Raw genomic sequence first — 19,813 nt, 5'->3', positions numbered from 1 at the left:
AAGGTGAAAATAATGCTTCAGATGGATTTTTTATGCTGTTTGAAAGAACAAGTCCTATTCAAAATTCAGTTCTCCCTCTTATGTCAGATCCAGCTCCCCTGATGCTTGTATACTCTTCTCCTAGTGCTGCACAAAGTCTCTGACAGTGCAGACACATTGCACCTCCAGCAGAGGTATACGGCACATCACACAACAAGCAAGCTAGGCCTTCTGGTGGAGCACAGTACAGGCATTTCGGGCTCACAGTGAAGTCTCTTGGCTGCTAAACATTTGCACTATGTTGTGTGGGTTGTTGAGAGAAATTTCATGGTCATTTTATGATCTGCTTGGAGCTGGTGTGGGAGAAGGCTTGGGGTGGAACTGCGGGGGCTCACTTGTTGTGCGTGTGTACGGTGGTCATCCAAACTTTAATCAAGATTCAGCTGACATGAGGTCAGGAGATGATGTAGATAATTAAAACTTTTCATTCAGGGTGAATTGTTTCTTTAAGGTCTAATGGACGTTTGATGTCTTATGGGGTCTAGTTTATTAACCTTCTGCTTTGGACCTGTCACTGTGAACATTTTAAAAACCTTATTTATTTTATCTAGTAATGATGCCATTAAAAAATTTAACAGCACTTCGAACTCCTGAAGACACTATAGGATGAAGTGGGATTAAATCCTCCATTTTTCTTTTTTAAAGAATGCAAAAACCTCCAGATCTGCTTTCCTTAAAATGGAAAAAAAAACTTCTTGTTTGAACATATGCAAAATAATCAGAAGATGTATGTACACCATATGCTGTATGTTACAGCTTGAGACTTACCAGCCACCACCAGTGGGACTAGAGTGAAGGCCAACGTGACTACCTGTGACAAATGTCGTACTGAGTGCCTATCACTAGGCTGTCATGGTGACCAAGGCTGTGTGCTCTTTAACCCTGCGTACAGGCAGTGACTGCCACCTTTAACCAACTGTCCCAAGGGTCAGCTACTATTTGTTTGTGTCATGTCAGGGACAGAGGGTCTCTCAAGGCTTGTCCTCTTGATGATCATGCAAAACATACAGTATAGTATGTATGTGTATGTGTGTCACAAGGTTATGCCACATGGGCCTGCTGAACTGTAGGGTTATACTGTAGTGACCATGTGTTTGTCTGTTAGTAAGTATTGGATATTCATGGCTATAAAGAAACTCTGGTTGTTACTGTCTTCCCTCTGTTTTGTTGTACATGTTGCCTACAGCTTTATATTTTAAGGACCCTTATTTATGCTCACTAGCTTAATGTATTTTTTTTCTTCAGTTTAAATATATTCATGCATGTTGTTTATGTCTCTGTTAGCCTTTGTGAAGATTATGTAACATAATTTAATATATATATATTTGCCATGTGTTGTATCATAGTTTGAATAATTCAGTTTCATGAGAGATACCAGTAGAACAGAAATGCTAGCTTGCTGTAGCTAGTGCTTGAAATCAAATAGTTGACTTTGGCAGCAGTCCAGTTATCTGGATAAACATGGTATTACATACATTTGTTAAATTTGCTTTAAAAAATTGCAAAAACATTTTTGATTTTTGACTCACGCTAGCTGAGAAAGAGATCGTCTCATGGTCAAAAATAATTTTGTGGCAAAACTGGACTTGCTGCATGTGTAGCATTAAGCAGCTGTAAATAGCGTTGAATGCATTAGCATGAACTTAGCTGTTATAGCATGTACACAGAATTCAGATAGATAGATAGATAGATAGATAGATAGATAGATAGATAGATAGATAGATAGATAGATAGATAGATAGATAGATAGATAGATAGATAGATAGATAGATAGATGTGAACTTAGCTGCAGGCAACCTCTGTTCACTTCTCGTTTCCAACCACAAGTCAGAACATTTTTTTTAAAAACGTGACAACTATTGTCATGAAGTTTAATGTTACCATGACGACAACGGTTGCATAACTTTATGGAAGCAGAAAAAAGGGGACCACTGTACCCTTCCTGTTCCTAACCGCAAGCATCATATTTCCAACGGCCATCATGTTTCTGACCACAAATGGATGCATGGATGCATGGATGGATGGATGGATAGATAACTAAATAGACCAAGTCTAAATATAAAATAAATAGAACAGAAAGAATAGAACGGTAATAAGGTGAATGTCTATAAACATCAGAATGAAGGGTACTAAATATTGATACCTGAATAATCTACACAATGTTCTGATAACAACATATACAAACAGTATCTCAGCGATTATCAAAATATAACAGATGCGACTCACAATGTAATAGATAAAATAAAAGTCTTCCTTCAGTGTCAGAGGAGATCCCTCACTCTACACAGATGACAGTCACTGCACAGACTGATGGCAGTTGGCAGGAATGTTTGTAAGACTTTTTGTTTGAAACATGTTTGGCACTTTTTTCATGTGTTCTCTAAACTGTTTCAACATGTTTGACTCTTTTTTTGACTCACTTTTTTTTTTTTCAATGCATGAAACATGTTGCACAGAAACTGATAATTCATCCTCTCTGCATGCAGGCGGTTTAATAATGATTCCAGTGATTAACTATTTTTAAATTCCTGCTGCGGAGGTTGGTAGGCTGCTTTAGGAAAAAAAAGAAAGAAAATGATCCAGTCTTTGGCAAACCATTGTGATAGATGGTATTGTGAAGTTCAATGTGTTGTCCATACTCACACCACTATATATTTCTCTGCATATGAGTCTGTCCAAAAGACAGCGGAAGATGATGGGTAAGCAATCAGCAGGCTCTCTAAGGACCCTCCCTTTACGTAGTAAGGCCTTCTTTGATGTCTGCTGCAGTAAACACAGGCAGCTCTCTCCCGACCACAGTCTCCTGGGGGATAAGGCTCAGCACAAGAACACTAATGAGCACATTAGAAGGAAGCCATAGAAGGAAAATGCTACAGTTGTAAATGGAATTGTCTCTTGTGTTGTCTGTAATAATAAATAAATAATACATTTAATTTGTACTGCGCACTTCATTCATTGCGAAACTCATAGTGCTATGGTATTAACAACATAGAACAAATAGTAATAAGAGTTTAGATGAAAAAGCCTTCCTGACTAAAGGTTTTCAGGCCTTTTAAAAAAAAAAGAGAGAGTAGGGTCTGTGCTGCCCTCAGATGGTTAGGAAGGCTGTTCCACAAGCGTGGTGCAGCAGAGCAGAAGGCTGTACCAAGCAAAGCTCTGTCTCCAGTAAGAGTCTGTGTATGCATGCCTTCCACTACATCCATATACTGTGGGTATGTGCACATGACGTGCATGCAGACACTAATAATATATCTTACGTAATAACACAATTTTCGCTATTCCATTCAAACATCACAACAGCATGATGTAAGATTTCCAATTTTGAATCAAGACTGCAAAAATTGTAATATGACACCTGCTTTCAGCCAATCTATAAGTAGCAGTTGAAAGTGTGAGTTAAGAAGTGAAAGTTGGACTGTGAAACTGAGGTGACATATGCCACTGACAGCAGCAGGAACAAACCGTTACAAATTGAGTGTTCACCATTTATTCCATTTAAGATAATCACAGGGCGTAAAGAAGTGATGTGCAGAAAATTCAACTCTACCTGCCTGAAAAAACAGCCTATTACAGCCCAAATTTTCATGGCTTTGTCAAGGCATGTTTTGTTTTCATAGAGCTGTTTTTTGTCCAAACGCTATCAACACTGTGTGTTCTAAAGCAGATTGTGTTTCATACTAGCGAATGATCTGTTTCTAGCAACACGCAAACCTTGAAAATGTCTCAGCGGTTACCATGAAAACACCTCAGATCCTTGCTGCACTAATATTCTGACTGCAGACACTGGCACACATTTTGTGCACTTCCATTGACTGTATCTCTATGAAAATGAAAATATTGTACATTTGAGCTCCATTGTTATCTTTTTACTTTTGCAATAAGAACAGATTATGTGTCTGACTCCCCTGTTTCGTTTTAAATAATTACCAGATCTAGTGATGATAATATACAATGCATCAAGCTCTATTTTTATTCAGTACAATTTGTTTAAACTTATGGCATTTTCATTTTTCCTGTGGAGTATTGTAACCTTCATGTTACAGTAACATATCTACATGTAATGATATCCCCTCCATCAGAGATAAAGGTACATTTCAGGATGAAATAAATCCTATACTTACTTTAAACAGTTGGACGTTAAGATATTGATTGAAAGTGATCTAATGCAAGTGAGAAGATGCAGCCTTAGTATTTTTTCTCAGATGGCTCTGATCTCTCAAGCATCATCTGAATTTGTGATCCCCAGCCAGTGGATTCCTTGAAAGTTACCTTGGGAATCAGCAATCTGGATTGCCTTTGTGCAACGGGGAAAGTGAGAGACGTGAAAATGATTTCAAAGAGTCCACGATGAATCATGCTCACACTGCAGCTGCCATTTATTAGCACATTTTCCGCCATGGTTTCAGCTACCTAGCACTCTGAGTTTCATAGATTTAGCTAGAGGCTTGCATTAAGAGGATTTTTTTTTCTTTCATTAAAAGTATTGATAAATGAACATTATGGTGACTTATATGTTTTTCATAATTGATCATGATACTACATCTTAATAATAACTAAAAGCAAGGGACACATCATTTTTCAGCTATTACCTAAATTATGAAGACGGAGGGTAATTTAAAAAGAAAGTGTGATATACTTTCAGGTCTGGTTTGGTATGAAAAAAAGAGTACAAACTGAAAAAATACATGGTACCTGGCTTGACAGTTTGGATCAACTGCAGAGTTTACACTCATCTATTCAGGGTCATTGCCTTGTCAAGAAATAACAACAACAAAAAACATTATATCAAAATATAAAGAAGCAGATTATCACCATTCTGCTCTAATGCACTCAAGAAATTGTCTAATTACTTTATTAACTTACAGCCTTTGACAGGGAGACATTTAAAGAACACACCAATAGGATCCTGTTTGACAGGAGCTTATTCAAAAGTGCCTGACTTGTGCTCGCTATGGTGTAGATTTTTTACCATTTCTTGCCTGTCAGAGTGATGAAAAAGGAACCCATAAGAAATTGACAGCTTGTATTGCTCAAGGCCAAACACATCTGAAGATGACTTGTTCCTTGATGTGGTCAACATGGCTGAAAGAAAAGAGAATGGAGACTTAAGAGGGGTTTTTGCAGATTTTTGAGAAGCAATCAGTACAGGCTGTTTGTTTGTAGACCTTGCACCCGTTGAAGAATAGCTGAGCCTTTATATTGTAAAATGACAGGAGGGAGGCTAAGTACACTTCTGCTTATTTCCATAAAAGGAAATAAGCAGACAGCAGGCTGAAATGTGCACAATTTCTTCAATGTGTTGGATAGGTCAAATGATTCATTGGGTGCAGGTTTGTGCAATATTAAAAACGGCAGGACATTTGAAAGATCAGCTATTCTGGAATTCCTTTGCACATTTAAAGTATGCCATAATATGTTTAATTTAAGACACTCATGTCAGCCTCCCTCCCTGCGGGTGTGAAACTGGCACATTCAGTGTCTGAAAAAGAGAGCTAATAAAGGGTGCTGTCATAGACTTAGGGCAGGGTTTTGTGGGAACGTTGTACCATAAAAGACATCATGTATGGAGATACCATACATCATCTTCCAGTCCCAAAGTGCTGTGTCATTGGAAGCACAGTGACCTTCTGTAGTTCACATCATACCCCTCTGCTCCTCTGCCAGCATGTGACAAAGGAAGTGATGCTGCACTCAAACCACCTTCCCTACATGGAGGAATACTGTAATGATGGATCAGAAAAAAAAAAAGCCCTCTGAAGAAGTTTTCAGTAAACATTAGATTACTTGTGATGCACTTACTGAAATGGTGTTTGATATCTGCATGACCTCGATTTTTCTAATGTGAATCTAGCAATGGTTTAGCTTATGGTGCACAATCAATTTTCTCTTTTGTTAGAAAAGCTCTGTCGCGTATGCTTAAAACCTGAACAACTGACCCAACATAGCAGTCTTTGCATAGATCAAACATGCTATTTCTCACAAGTGGTCACTGCTGCTGTCTGAATAAAAAGCTACGAGGGACTTTAAACGTCATGACAATTATTGCCAGGGACAAGCGTACCACAGGGGGACGTTGTGTTCTATTTTCTATTATTAAAGTTGCATCTTGGAATAGATAACCCTTTGAACATTTCGCTGTGGGAATTTATGGAATTAATATTACAAGACATAATCCAGTGTCTTTTAAAGCCTAGAGAGTAACAGAGTCAGTTTGGGTTCAAGACCTACTTTCATATGCACACACACACACACACACACACACACACACACACACACACACACACACACACACACACACACACACACACACACACACCCACACAAACACACACACACAGGACTGATAATTAAAAGTGAGACAAAATGTATTCAGAGAAAATGTAACAGAACATGAATGTGTTACCTTTCTGTACATTAAAGCACATCTCCATGCAGTTTCACATTAGAAAGATGTCCCATTGTCTTCCTCAGCCTCTTACAGTAAGTGATTTAAATGATATCCCCCAAAGTTATTACCCTGACAGAGTGGAGTCTTGGTTGGCCCCAGGAGCAGCACATATCTCTTTTTCTGTTCCCTCTGATCTCTCATCATCTCCTGGGCCTTACATCAAGAGCCCCAGGTTTATCGATCAATGGCCATAAACAAAACATAGATTGAACTGGACACTGCGGCGCAACAAACGGATTACGGAGTTTTTACTCTGCCACATGTGATTGTTCACTAGAGCTTTAGTTAAAAAATAAAAAAAGCCATTGGCCAACAGAAGCATGGCACATAAAGCAGATTGGGCATCAAAGATGTGCCAGACTCAAGCAAACGGATGATAGAAATAGGCATGGAATGACAATTAGCGGGATATAGTGTGTGTGTGTTTGAGTGTGTGTGTGCATTTCAATAGTGTGTTTGTGTGCATCATATAAATGGATGGAAGCAGAATCAGATGCGTAATGCAATTGTATTGGCAAGTTACTGAGCATAATACCCGTCAATCCAATTTTCAACACTTGACTACATGATGGAGTGCATGAGCATCTGAGTAATCATTTCTGTGTCACTATAGACGTGTGTATGTGTGTGTGTGTGTGTGTGTGCGCGCGTGTGCATTTCATCATGTGTACTCTCGTGCATTAAGGAGTTTGATAGAACATCTGCATACAACAGCGTGTGGTTGCACATGCTAGCACCAAATATTTATACATCACTGTGACCACATGCCTGACAGCTGTGCATATTTCACAGGGTGGAGAACCCTGCATTGCAGTGCTTATACATGGCAGCCATGCTCTTTATGTGAGAACTGCTCAGGGTCAGACAAGAAGAAGAGAATTAAAGCTACATTGCCAGACCCATCTCTCTCTGTTCTGTCTCTGTGTAGTGGAGTACTAACATATAATTGTTTCACTTCCTTACCTCGGTAATTTATTTCTGTGTTTACTAAAGCAGTGAATCAAAAAAATTCACAAAGAAAACCTGGAATAGAGTGCAGAGTTTTAATGAAATCAACTAACAGAACATATACTCAAAAAGCAGTTCAATACTGATGGTGAATCATATGATTGCAGTTCATTACTCCATTATTCGTCTATTGCAGGTCCAAGTTTCAAACTATCAAGCAGGAAATGCTCATTTCTCTCCTTCCATAGTGAAGGAAGGCGTTCCCCAGGCTATCCTGCCTCTAGCTCACTAAGTTTCAGAAAACAACAAGGATTGAAGTCTTCTATTTCTGTCTGAGAAAAGCTTTCATCTCGGTATAAAAAGCAATCACCATATATGTATACTAAAACATAATGGCATGTGCAGTAGCACATCAAAGAGATTAAAGAAATGACAAACCTCCTGTGCGAATTAGCTATGATTTGAGATACAAAGTTGAAAGAACGAGAGAAATTATCTTTTTTGTTTTTTTCTGTCTAACAGTATCTAAATCTGTCTCCCTTTTCTCTTTTTGTCTTCAGCAATGGCCCCCACACTTCCTAGTCTACGCTCAGAGGTCTTCAAGCCATGTGTGGAAGACAAGGACCTGGCCTTTTGCCTAAATGAGGGGGAGTGCTCCATCATTGAGACCGTGGCTGGGGTTCACAGACACTGCAGGTCAGTGTGATAGCAGTATGTGTATGTGTGCTTGTGTGTGCCTGCGTGTGTGTGCGTGTGTGTGTGTGTGTGTTAGTGAGAGAGACATTAAGTTTCTTTCTCAGCACTGACGTTTCCTCTATTTGTCCATCCCCTCTAATCAGTAACCTTGAGGTCATTTTCGTTCAAGTAGCTTTTTTTTCATCCTGACAGATTGTGTTCTTAGAGTAACGAAGCACAGGGAAATCGTTGGTCAAATGCACCTAAAATGCACTGAATGTCTATAATCACCCAAACCACTAACCGGGGGATCAGAGATGCTTTGGTCGCATTAGATGCAGCTGAGTCCCTGATCCGCACAACCAAACTACACAAATGGAAAGAAATGTTTCCCATGTAAAACCAACTAGGAAGCACATGGCGTGGAAGCGTGATCAAACTTCTGTCTTCATTTTGGTTTGACAGAACTAATGCTGATAGCAGTCTTATAAAACAGCCTTCTCATGTATTACCCTTGACATAAATGGTGTCTGATATGACCTTTTCGGTATGCAGCACATTTTAATGTTAGGTTTAAAGAGGGCCAAGATTCTTATTTGATCTTACTTAAAAACAGTAGATTTTTTTCTTTCCAATTTCCCCCTTTTGTTTCACTCAGGCTATCATTCACACCTGACTGACTGCCAAGCAGAATAAATAGAGGTGACTCCTGTAAATATATCCTAAACAGACTTTGACACAACTTTTTATGTGGCAGGCACAACTAAAATGTTTAAGGTCAATTAACTAGATTTTTTTTTTTAATTAACAAACACAATCTATTTGTAATGCATTTGACATCTTATTTGCCTATAAGCAAACACATACTGTTTGTCTATTATGCCACCCAGTTAAGTTTCTTTACATTTTATGAAGATACAATCTGATTTACCAAAGAAAGAAATGAGAGAAAATAAATTATTATATGTGTATGTACAGCAGATGATAGAATTAAGTAAATGGCATAAAATAATAATTAGCATAAAACAAATAGAGTTCAGCAGCTATCATTAGCTTTCATTACTGCAATGTTAGCCATTAAAGACTGTAGGTTTGCATTTTATTGTACTACAAAAAACACACACATGACAGTAACATTATGCAAGTAAAGCACACTTTTAACCATGCATATATAATGGTATGTATATGGGAAATATTCTCTAAAATATACTATTTTTTGTCCATTTCTGCATGTCTGCCCACCCCCTCTTGCGACCCAGTGCACTACCTCTTCAACTCTGCAATCACTCTGATATACCATGTTAAAAATACATCGCTTTAAAATACATGATAAGACTTAAGCTGAATGGTGTGGAATTGAAAAACAGCTCATTAGTACACCTATCTGGAATTAAAGGGCCTAAATCTTCATCGGAGAAAGGTATAAATGGCACATGAGAGTCAGTCAAGATTCTTAGAGAAGTACGTTAGAAAAAAAGTCAGGAAAAATATGCATTTAATTAAAACTCTCTAACATTATTACATTATCAGTCACATGATTTATAATGTTCATATCATAAAAATATAAACTAAAATTTATTTTACAATTTTAGTAGTAACTAAAACATGAAAATGTATAATTTTGTATGGCAGAAAACAATACTGATTAAGGTTTTCATATTCTCAACACTTTATATTTTAGTATATCATATATTATTGCACTGAATGAGTGCAGCTATGGCTCTGGGAACAATTACACAAGCAGCAAATCTGAGTGTGTGTTTTATGTCATATGACGGTGACCTGCACAACCATTTAGAGCACACCACCTGTGTGACAGCGACATCAAGAATCCTCGTAGCAACTACACTCTGGGCTATAATTAGTGACAGTTGAATGACTGAATATAGGACTCGGGGAAAGACTGGAGGGCCTAACCTAGAGGCACTGTCTGCCAATTTCTCTCGAGCTGAGTGCCTGTTGTGTGAAAGAATGATTACAGGTTGGTGGGTGCTTTCATAGAGAGGTTGTTTCTTTTGCATGAGAAAAGTACAGGCAGTAAGTCTGGAAAAAGTAATCGTTTTACTCTTCTAATCTAAAATCACTTCCATGTAGACGCTGTTTAATGTCATCGCTACTAGGTGGAACTCTGGTGTATTTTAGGTTTTCAAGAAGCGCTTTTGTAAGAACAGTAATCACAAAAGTTAATGATTTTTGTTGATAACTTGCTATAAGTAGCTTGGAAACAAATGTACAGAACGTACAGTCCACATTAAAGCTGCATTTAGTGATGTTTGATCACTAGGGAACAAAAAGTCACTCAGCACAGCCCTCATACTGTAAAGCTGAAATAATTCAACTTACACCAAACACCAAATCTTTTAAACTGATTATTTTATTTCCATGAGATAAACACTGCTGCCAACTTTTGACTTAAGCTTGTTCCCGTTGGGGAGGGGTAGTGCTTATTTTTGTTCATAATATTATGAGCCTTAAATTGACCCACTCCACCTCTGGCCTTGTTTAGTACTGCAACAACTTTACTAACCCTGCTCTGCGTAGACCAGCTCTACATCTTTACACTGACCGATCTTGAGTAACACCTGACAAATTTGTGAAATAAGACAAATGGCCATGGCATACATGTCAAGATTAAAAACTATGAGACACCCCCACTGTCCACACACACACGAAAAAGGATGACAAATGCAAGCATGGGTGCATGGTTATGTTTTAAAACTGGATAACAAACTTGGAAAGACTTATATATATTTCTCGTTCTCCCCCTGATGGTCTCAATAACTTGCTGTTGCTGTTGTGCTGTGCTGCCCTGTCTTGTCTATCCATGTGCAAAGTGCCAATGGTATTTGTCAATGCATAAGAGTTGGCATCTTTCTGTCAAAGTCAAGACCAATATTCACTGACTTTTTATCTGGTGTTTGGTCTATCAACTCCTGTGAAAAAACAACATCTTGTCTTTTTTTTTTGGGCTTCCTAAATGTTCGGTTCTCTCTTCACCAGTCATTTGTTTACTTTGAATCTTCGCCATTTCATGCTGGGCAGGTAGTGTACTGTCAGCTTATGTGAGTGTAAGTGCTGAAAATTGCTTCCCACAGTTTTATTTTTTGTTGATTCTACCATATGGAGAGCCAAACCAAAACAATGATGTGAAGCCTGCAGATCACTGCGGAGTTGCCTCTGTGTCATTACTATATTCACACTACACCATACAAAGTGTAAGTTATCCTGCTGGCTGATTCTGTTTTTCTTCCTGTCAGAGGTAATGTCCATGGGGATGAACTGAGATTTTGTCCATCAGCATTTCTGGATACAACAAACAGAGAAAAAGTTGTTATTTGAAGAAATATAAGGCACATGATTACACTAGGGTTTTAGGTGCTGGAGGTATTTGTGTTGATCAATCATCCCTTCAAGCAATGCCGGATCAGCGTCCTCATGACAATATCAGCTTATCTTCTCAGCTTTAACGATTGCTGCCTCCTTTGACGTCATTTTCTCCTCTAGTCCACAGTGCAAAGAGCATAATAGATGGTTGGATCTGCTCCAATATTCGACAAGTAAAGATGTCAGAACAATCTTAGAACACTTGAATCACTGGATGCCAACACAGTTTTGAACTTGGGAATCAATTAATTTAGCTATGAAACATTTTCTTCACTCCCAACCCCCACTGCCCCCGCTTTCTGCCGGATGTTCATGTTTGCCAATGCTAATAAGGTTCCCAAAATAAAAATGCAAATTTGAGTTTAAGACCTACTTTCACATCAGTGTCGTGGCTTATTATACACTAAGGGCCTGATTTACTAAGATTCCAGATAAAGGGTACTAAATTGCGTGCACAGTGCAATAGATTGAGCGTGTATTTTGCGTGCGTTTTGCGGGTGATCTACTAAGAATAATTGCGTAAATGAAAACAGGTGCAACAGGCTGGAAACAGCAGTATTTAAATGAGTGTTTTGCGTGTCTTTATGGAGAGTTTGGACGAGCAGAAAGCTGCAAGCGCAAAATGAAATGTGATCAGGTTCTAGTGGAAGACGTTAACAAATATATTGAGTTATAACAAAAACAAATATTACCAGAAAAACCAACATATGGGAGAGTATTTCTGACAAAGTCAATGCTGTTAGTAAAACCAAAAATATTCCACTCCAAAAATATTAATACAGGTGGAAAAACTCCGTCCTGTGCGTATTCTGTCATTGTGCCTCCGTCTCCTCCTCTCCACAGTGACAAAAGTCATCTGTGCGCAGTGTGCAGCCGGTTAATACCTGCCCTTCAAACGTATTATATATAAACGCAGTTACCATCAGCAAAATTAGCATCAGGTTTGGTAAATCACAATGTGTGTTCTAAATAACATATTTGCATTTTCTCCTCCCTGTATTTTGCACACTGGGGTTGAAATGCCCCATATTACATATTCATTATGGCAAACTTACTAAATGGACACTGCGTATTATTTTGCACATTTGAAAGGTGCAAACCTCAGTGAGTAGTTAGTAGATCAGCTTGCACATTTTTTGCGGGTGATGTCAAGTTTGCACACGTTTTTACACACGCAAACCTTTAGTAAATCAGTGCAATAAATGAAGAAAGATTCAGAGGTCTTGTGGTAGTTGGGGCTCGGCATATGACGACCAGTCACATAGAGTAACACAGAGATATGGCTGTGTAGATAACTAGTAATTATAACACAGTGTTGATCAAAGACTTTTAAACCAAACCATTACCTTTTCATTCTTTATTTGACAGGTGGAAAATGGCCGACAAATATCTTAAAGATAAAACTGAAAGATATATTTTTCTGTCACAACATTTTTAAGTTAGAGGTGCTTTTTTTTCCCTTGAGAGGACCGAATATTAAAGCCAAACATATTGCAATATGTTAAAATGATTTTGGACAGAATGTATTATTCTGTATGCGAGTGCATAACAATTAGAAAATGTGATTTAAACCACGAAAAAAACATTTTAAACCAACGTTATGTTCCAAAATGAATGTAGCTAAAACACAATCATTTCTGTAAATTCAGAGATTTGAGAACACAATCTCACACAAACAGTTGATCTATGGATGAGTGAGAGTAAAGATGTTTAATTTAATAAGACAAATACTAAGCTATATGACAGTTGTCCCCAAAGTCTTCATTACCGGCACAGTATGAGTAAAGTTCCTGTTGAAAAGCAGTACTTTATCAATGCAGTGTCAACTTACCGGTACATCACAGAAAACTAAAAATAAACTCCTGGTCTTATTTGAAACATTAAGCATCAAATCATGAATAATTGTAATTCCCAATATTGTACTGTGTTGACAGTGGCTGATATCAAATCTTCCCTCGGGAGCATGAGAAATATGATTTTGATGTGCACCTCTGATAGAAAAGTAGAGGCTAAGATGATGACACACTTCTTATTGGCCCTGAGATGTCATACTCACTCAGGGCACAAATGTAGAATGCATATATTCTAGGAAAATATGGAAAAGCCAAAGGTGAAGGAATACATTATCAGCAGGTGTAGTAGAGCTGGCTGTCATACCACATCATATCAATTGTTGTACTATTCTTGTATTCAGCACTCAGAGACAGTTTCGTGATAGTGAGTCTGAAATGAAAACACCACTAAAGAAGCTTCTCCCCAAGGGGAAAGTATATATTTGTGCCAGAGGTAGGGAATCGCCAATAGCGAATATATTGCACCTTAAATTAAATTAGAATTGGAAGAGATAATATGTCTTTCTGTGATTCTATGAGAATTGTTGCCCAAAGTACATGAGGAGAAAACAGTACCTGCGGCTGACTGTCAGGACACTTTGGCTGTGCCAATGCAACATGGACTTGCCAGTATCTGGCGGCGCCATGGAGAATTCAGCTATACCATGCTGATAGTTTATTGTTGAAAAATAGTCACAACACACACCCACATGTGTATTAGATTATGACAAAAAAATACAAAATAAATATATATTTTTTAAATAAATAATTTGAATGATATTTGTTTATGTTTTTCTTCCCACAAACTGTACAAAAAAAACTCTAGAAACATAGCATATGACTGTGCCTTGCACCGTGCACATTTGATATGAATTCTATGGGCAGGCATTATAAGGGCAAATTATGGTAATTCCTCACCCTTGAATCTCAGTATTGCATGATCACTACTGACACTAACCATATTGTTCCTTTCCTTCTATTCAAGCACAGCCAAGTTCATGGAAATTCAGCAAAATACCAAATGTGAACCAACAAAACCCCCTATTTGCTGAGCAGAAAATATTGTTTGTTATTATTACTGTTTAACTTTGTTTGGTTCAAAAGCTTACAAAATTGCAACAGCTCCAAAGATATGGGAGGTTAATTGGTGGTGTAAAGGTTAGCTCTGTATGTGAAAGCTGTGGACTGCAGGAGGGCATGTGGGTAATTCAGTGAAGCGGAGCTTGCCACAGCCACTTAAAGTCCTCCCAGACCCCGAGACAAAATAGGACCTTATGGCCCCTGATGATATCTTATGGAAATAACTGTGTCATAATTGATCATTCTGCATGGATGCCTTTCATTTCAGTTTAGCCCTTATTGACGATACGCCCCAGATAGAGCTGCATTCTTGATTCATTTTTGAATGCAATTATTTCTAACAGGTTTTTTAGTTTCAAAGTATTGGACCTGCTCAATGAGGCAGGTTTTGACTTTGATGTAAGGGCTGAGCAGTATCAGTTTGACATGTGCTCAGCAACCCAAAAGCATGCAGTTAGCCATGGTTGGAAGGGTATTGTGGACTATATTAGCTGGAATGAGAGTGCACTGCATCTCTGGCCACCACCTGCAGCTTTGTCTTGTGTTCTAGTGATGCACAGAAATGGCTGTAACATTCAACGATGACAAGCTGCATATTCTGTACTCAGGATTTGCTGTACAGACAAAATGAGAATTCATCATTGTGGTATGTGGAGTCGGATGATGTAGGGACTGTTTTTCATTCTTTTTGTTTTGTATGAAACTGATATTTGACTGCCGTACCATCATCCCAGCTGCAAGATCTCTTTTTCAAAATGAGTAGGAAAATGGTCTCCCTTCACTGAAAACATTTGCCTCCCTTTCAACAGAATGTTTCCTAAGTTGTACAGGCATTGTATCAACAACACAGTACACAGAGGCATGCTTTTGTTGCACAGATGATGCAAAGCTGCTGCAAGTGAGATTTGTAGTTGAAACTGCCTGATGATGCCTCCTCACCAAAGAGAAACATGAAGAGGAAATAACATTGGATACCGCATACTGAGTATCGGTAATGTTTTTTATACTGCGAAATCCATTATTATGACTTTTGAATATTGTTTCATCCTGATAGATATGCAAATCCAAACTAATAACATGAAAACTCAAAATTATTATCCTGGACCAAAGTTGCGAGTAAAGGGTTACATAAAAATTAAACAGGATGCATTTTGCATTTTAAGTACAAAGACAGCTTTCCATCTTAATCTCCACTGGCAGGACATTTTAATGTCTTTGTTCTAATGTGGTGATGTTGCTCACATCAAGGTTTAAGTGGCTTGTATGACTAAATAATCTCTAAAAAAAAGGTCTTAAACATTAAATCACTGTAGAAAAGTATAAATATAGATATAACAATCCTGTAATAATGGGTGTTGACTGATTAATTATAGTTTTAGTCAAAGTCATGCTTTGAAAAGGCAAAGGAGAACTGTTGTTGCCTTTTAATAATGATGATTATAGAAGAAAAGGGCTGACTTTCCAAATGTTTTCTTTTAAGATTATTTTGGGGGATTTTTGCCTTTATTTGACAGTTACTGGCCAACAGAAAAACAACGGGAGAGTGACATGATATGTAACAAAGGTCTCTTGCTGGATTTGAACCGGGCACTTTGCAGATATGTGGCACGGTAGGAACCATTATGTTACCACAGTGCTCCACAATGATTTCTGTGTGCTTTACCACACCTCTTAATGTCCCTACATATTTAATGGTTTAGCTTTTATTCTCCTCAGCATGGAGGATGAAATCACTATCCTCTGTGTGTGTGTGTGTGTCTTTGTGTGTGTGTGTGTTCATTAAAAGCCTGGCAAAGCTCAAGGTAGCTCGTGCCTACTATTACCATGGTAACTCCTTCCCTCATTAGTGTGAGGCCAGAAGCAGAAAAAAAAAAATGTTGTTGACTCACTTCTAGTGCGCCTGCCATGGCAGTTACATCCAAATGCTCTATCATCGCTTATCCTTTGCATTATATTTTGTGCATTGATTCTTATTGATCAGACATTAAAATAATTGCCACCTAATGGTATGAATGACTGCTGTCATGAATAATTCATGAAGAAATTTGCACATTTGATTGCTTCTTCCAAAGGCATGCTGACATAAGATATTAGATCACATTTAAATGAGCATTGATTTGTTTTATGTCTGTTCCTCTAAAACCCATCGGTGCTCATGGGTAACTAGTAAAACCAATATTTCATAAGCAAAGTGCTTACGCTGTGTGCATATGTGCATCCAAATGCCTTAGGGGACATGTTCGTCTAACCTGATGAGGAAGAACATGAAATCCCTCAAAAGAAATGAAAAAAAACCCTCTACAATTCTCTGGTCCCCCTGAGGAAAAGAAGCATTTCTATTGGTAGTTTGCTGTAGGGTTAAGCTTAAGGATAGGCTGAGAGTGCCTGTGTCTGTTTGTCTGTGTCTCCATGAGCCTGTTTATGTTTTTCTCCTAGGACCCAGGAGATGTTGACAGCAGTATTAACAGAATCTGATATGACAAAATGAATCATATAAATGAAGACCACAGCCTCTTAACTTTCCCTTCCTGTTTTTCTTCCTCTCATCTTCCTTTTTCTATGGGGAGCCAGTTCAGCGATTAAATTGTCACTGCACCATCAGACCTTGACAGGCCGCACTAATCCACAATGCTGTCGCTCCTCTGCTGATCCATCCTGCTAGGGATGACGTTCTCCAGGCTTAAAGCCAATGGGCCATGTCCCCCACTACCCCTCCTAGCTGCTGTATGAAAGCAACACAATTATAAACATTGGGGCGGACCTACCTGTTGGCAGCATCCCATGACAGACCAAACATATTTCCTTATTGCTTAGTATAGGGGACAGTTAAGTTTTTGATTCAAAATTAATTGAAATAACTAGATCCCCAAAATGGTTAGTGTAAAATATGCCACCTTCTTCTGGCAACAACAAAACTCTATATCTTCAATTGACTGTCAATATATAAGAGATTTCTTCGTAAACATATCTGCAAGTCAAACATTACTCTTCTTATAATGACTCAGACTACTACAGTAAATACACGTGATTCATTTCTCCATACATTGCTTCCGACTTGGTTCTTTCAGGATTATATTTTACATTCTGCAGGCCCGTCACCAACACTGCAGATCAAAGAGTCACGTGTACATGTTCAGTTAACGAAGGCTGCCTTGGTTTTCAAACACTAAGACTTAATGAGCATTGGAAAGACATGTTTTCAAGAAAATCCATCATGCCTGCAGACAATTAAAGCTTTCACTGGTCTGTGATTTACATACTGAGCTCTTTTAGAAAAAATGTATATTTAAAGACCGTGTAAAGTGAATTCAGACATTTTCTTATAAACACATTAAATAGGTCATAAATGTATTTCTAAAAAAGGTGTAAAAAGCATTTCAACCATTTAGATTTGAATTGTGGAGCTAGGCTTCACAAACTGTGTTTTAAGATTTCTGTGTTTGGATTCAATGGGCGGGTCTGAAAATCTCCGCTGGGTTACGTAATCCAGCGATTACGTAACCAATAGCACGGTTACACACCGGAGCATAAACCCGCCCCTGCTGCTGTAGAGGTATAAATACATTCAGTGCACACTACTACTACAGTCTACAGTTAGCCAGTTAGCTGTGTTAGCTGCCGAGCTAACCGCCGAGTTGCCACTGAGCTAGCCGCCGAGTTAGCCACCGAGTTATTAGCTGAGTTAGCCGCCGAGCTAGCAGCAGAAAGCTCTCAGACCTAGCGTCCATGTTTCAGGTAGAGGTGGTGACTTTGATTGACAGGTGACACTTGGTAGGGGGCAAGGTTTCAGCGAACTCAGCGGCCACTCCCACAGCGTTTGGGAAAAAAGAAATATGCAGACTTTTACACAACTTTGAAGCCTTATTTCATATATTTGGCGATTTTTTTTAATCATTCAAATTTTGCAGGGTGGTTAACAACACACTTTTCTGTGGTATGTCAAACTCAGAACACATATTTATTTTTAATTTACACAGACTTTAAGTGCATTTTTGATATCATTGTAGAACAGGGCTGCCAACTCTTACACATTGAGCATGAGACTCACAAAACTGATATAGATATCACGATCTCACACCACACATGCCTTTTTCTCATGCTAACTTTTCATCTTCGCTTCCTCTGATGTAAAATTTCAGATTTTTAAGTGAAGGAACAGCATTTTCCTTTTTTTCCCCAAGTTCAGACAGACTGAGGTTCAGAGTGTAACAAGGTTAAGGCAGCACTTTTAACAGGTTGTCCGTGAACCGAAAGCATGCAACAACAAACCAGTGCATTGCACATCATGGTGCTGCTTATTTAGATATTACTTCTATTTGGATAGACCTGAGAGACTAAAGTTGGATGATGGGAGTGAGTAAATGAGGAGTAGAGATCCTACATATCCTATGTTTTAAAGAAAAATGTGTTTAATCAATGGGATGTATATCAATAATGCTACCCAAGAAACACAAATTAGCAAGAAGAAAAAAGAAAAAAAGTCTTATGAAAAAGGTGTTTTTCCCACAAACCAAAACTAAGGTCTCGTCCTAACATTACCAAGCTCCCTCTTCCTGAGTCAAACTTCCACTTTATGAGGGGAAGCTGGTTAGTCTACCTTGCTAGCTTCTGCTTTCTGAGTGAAATACAAACTTATCAGGATCTTTCCATTTTATTTTTGATGTTATAAAGGTTGAGATAGCTTAAATCATTAACATTTGATAGCCAACGCCACATGGGCTTGTTGCAAAGGGGGAGGACATCTTTTTTCAATGTTTGTAGGCCATACAGTATAGACGTTCTCCAGTCAGTAGCCATCACAGAAGTTGCCATTGGAAACACACACTGAGACTGGAACCAAAATGTTTCCACAAATATGTAAGTCATCCTTTTTTGAAAAACACTGAAATATGCACAATACCTGCAGTACCATTATAGAAATATTTCCTCAGTCAGAGAGAGAATTTTAAAATTTCAGTCCAACATTTTACATTTTTCAAAGGACTGAGCACAAACACGTGCCTTTGAAAATAAAGACAGACAAAAATAATAATGGAAACATATTTCTTACATTTCACATTACCCACCTAATAAACTGGTGGAATGTAATCACCATACAGTGTTAAACATTATATCACGGCATGTTTTCACGTTTACAAAGTCACATTTCCAGAGAGTACTGTAGATGCAAAATCCCATTTGCAAAGCCAGAGAAGATCACAAACAAGATGACAGACACCCACGCATACATAAGCACAGCATCTCTCTCCACTCTCTCTTCCCCACACATCAAATGCACGCTTAGTCTTTCCATAATGTAATGACAGAGCATTTGGATGTAACCACCATGAAGAGACTGCAGTGGATTTGAAGGCAGTAGTACAGCCTCAGTCAGTTGCCTGCAGCACTTTACTTGTCATTTCATTGC

At 38.3% G+C, this 19,813-nt stretch overlaps 1 protein-coding gene across 1 annotated transcript in view; it reads left to right on the top strand.

The window, feature by feature from the left end:
- nrg3b (neuregulin 3b) overlaps positions 1-19,813 on the top strand; it is a 196,633-nt gene that overhangs the window by 91,040 nt on the left and 85,780 nt on the right. The window contains 1 exon segment of the mRNA XM_062442237.1: positions 7,996-8,131. Coding sequence (XP_062298221.1) covers positions 7,996-8,131 — 136 coding nt within the window.

This window comes from Scomber scombrus, chromosome 21, assembly GCF_963691925.1.
Source record: "Scomber scombrus chromosome 21, fScoSco1.1, whole genome shotgun sequence".
NCBI lineage: Eukaryota > Metazoa > Chordata > Actinopteri > Scombriformes > Scombridae > Scomber > Scomber scombrus.
Note: the sequence above shows the minus strand (reverse complement) of the source record. Positions and strands in the feature narration are given on the sequence as shown.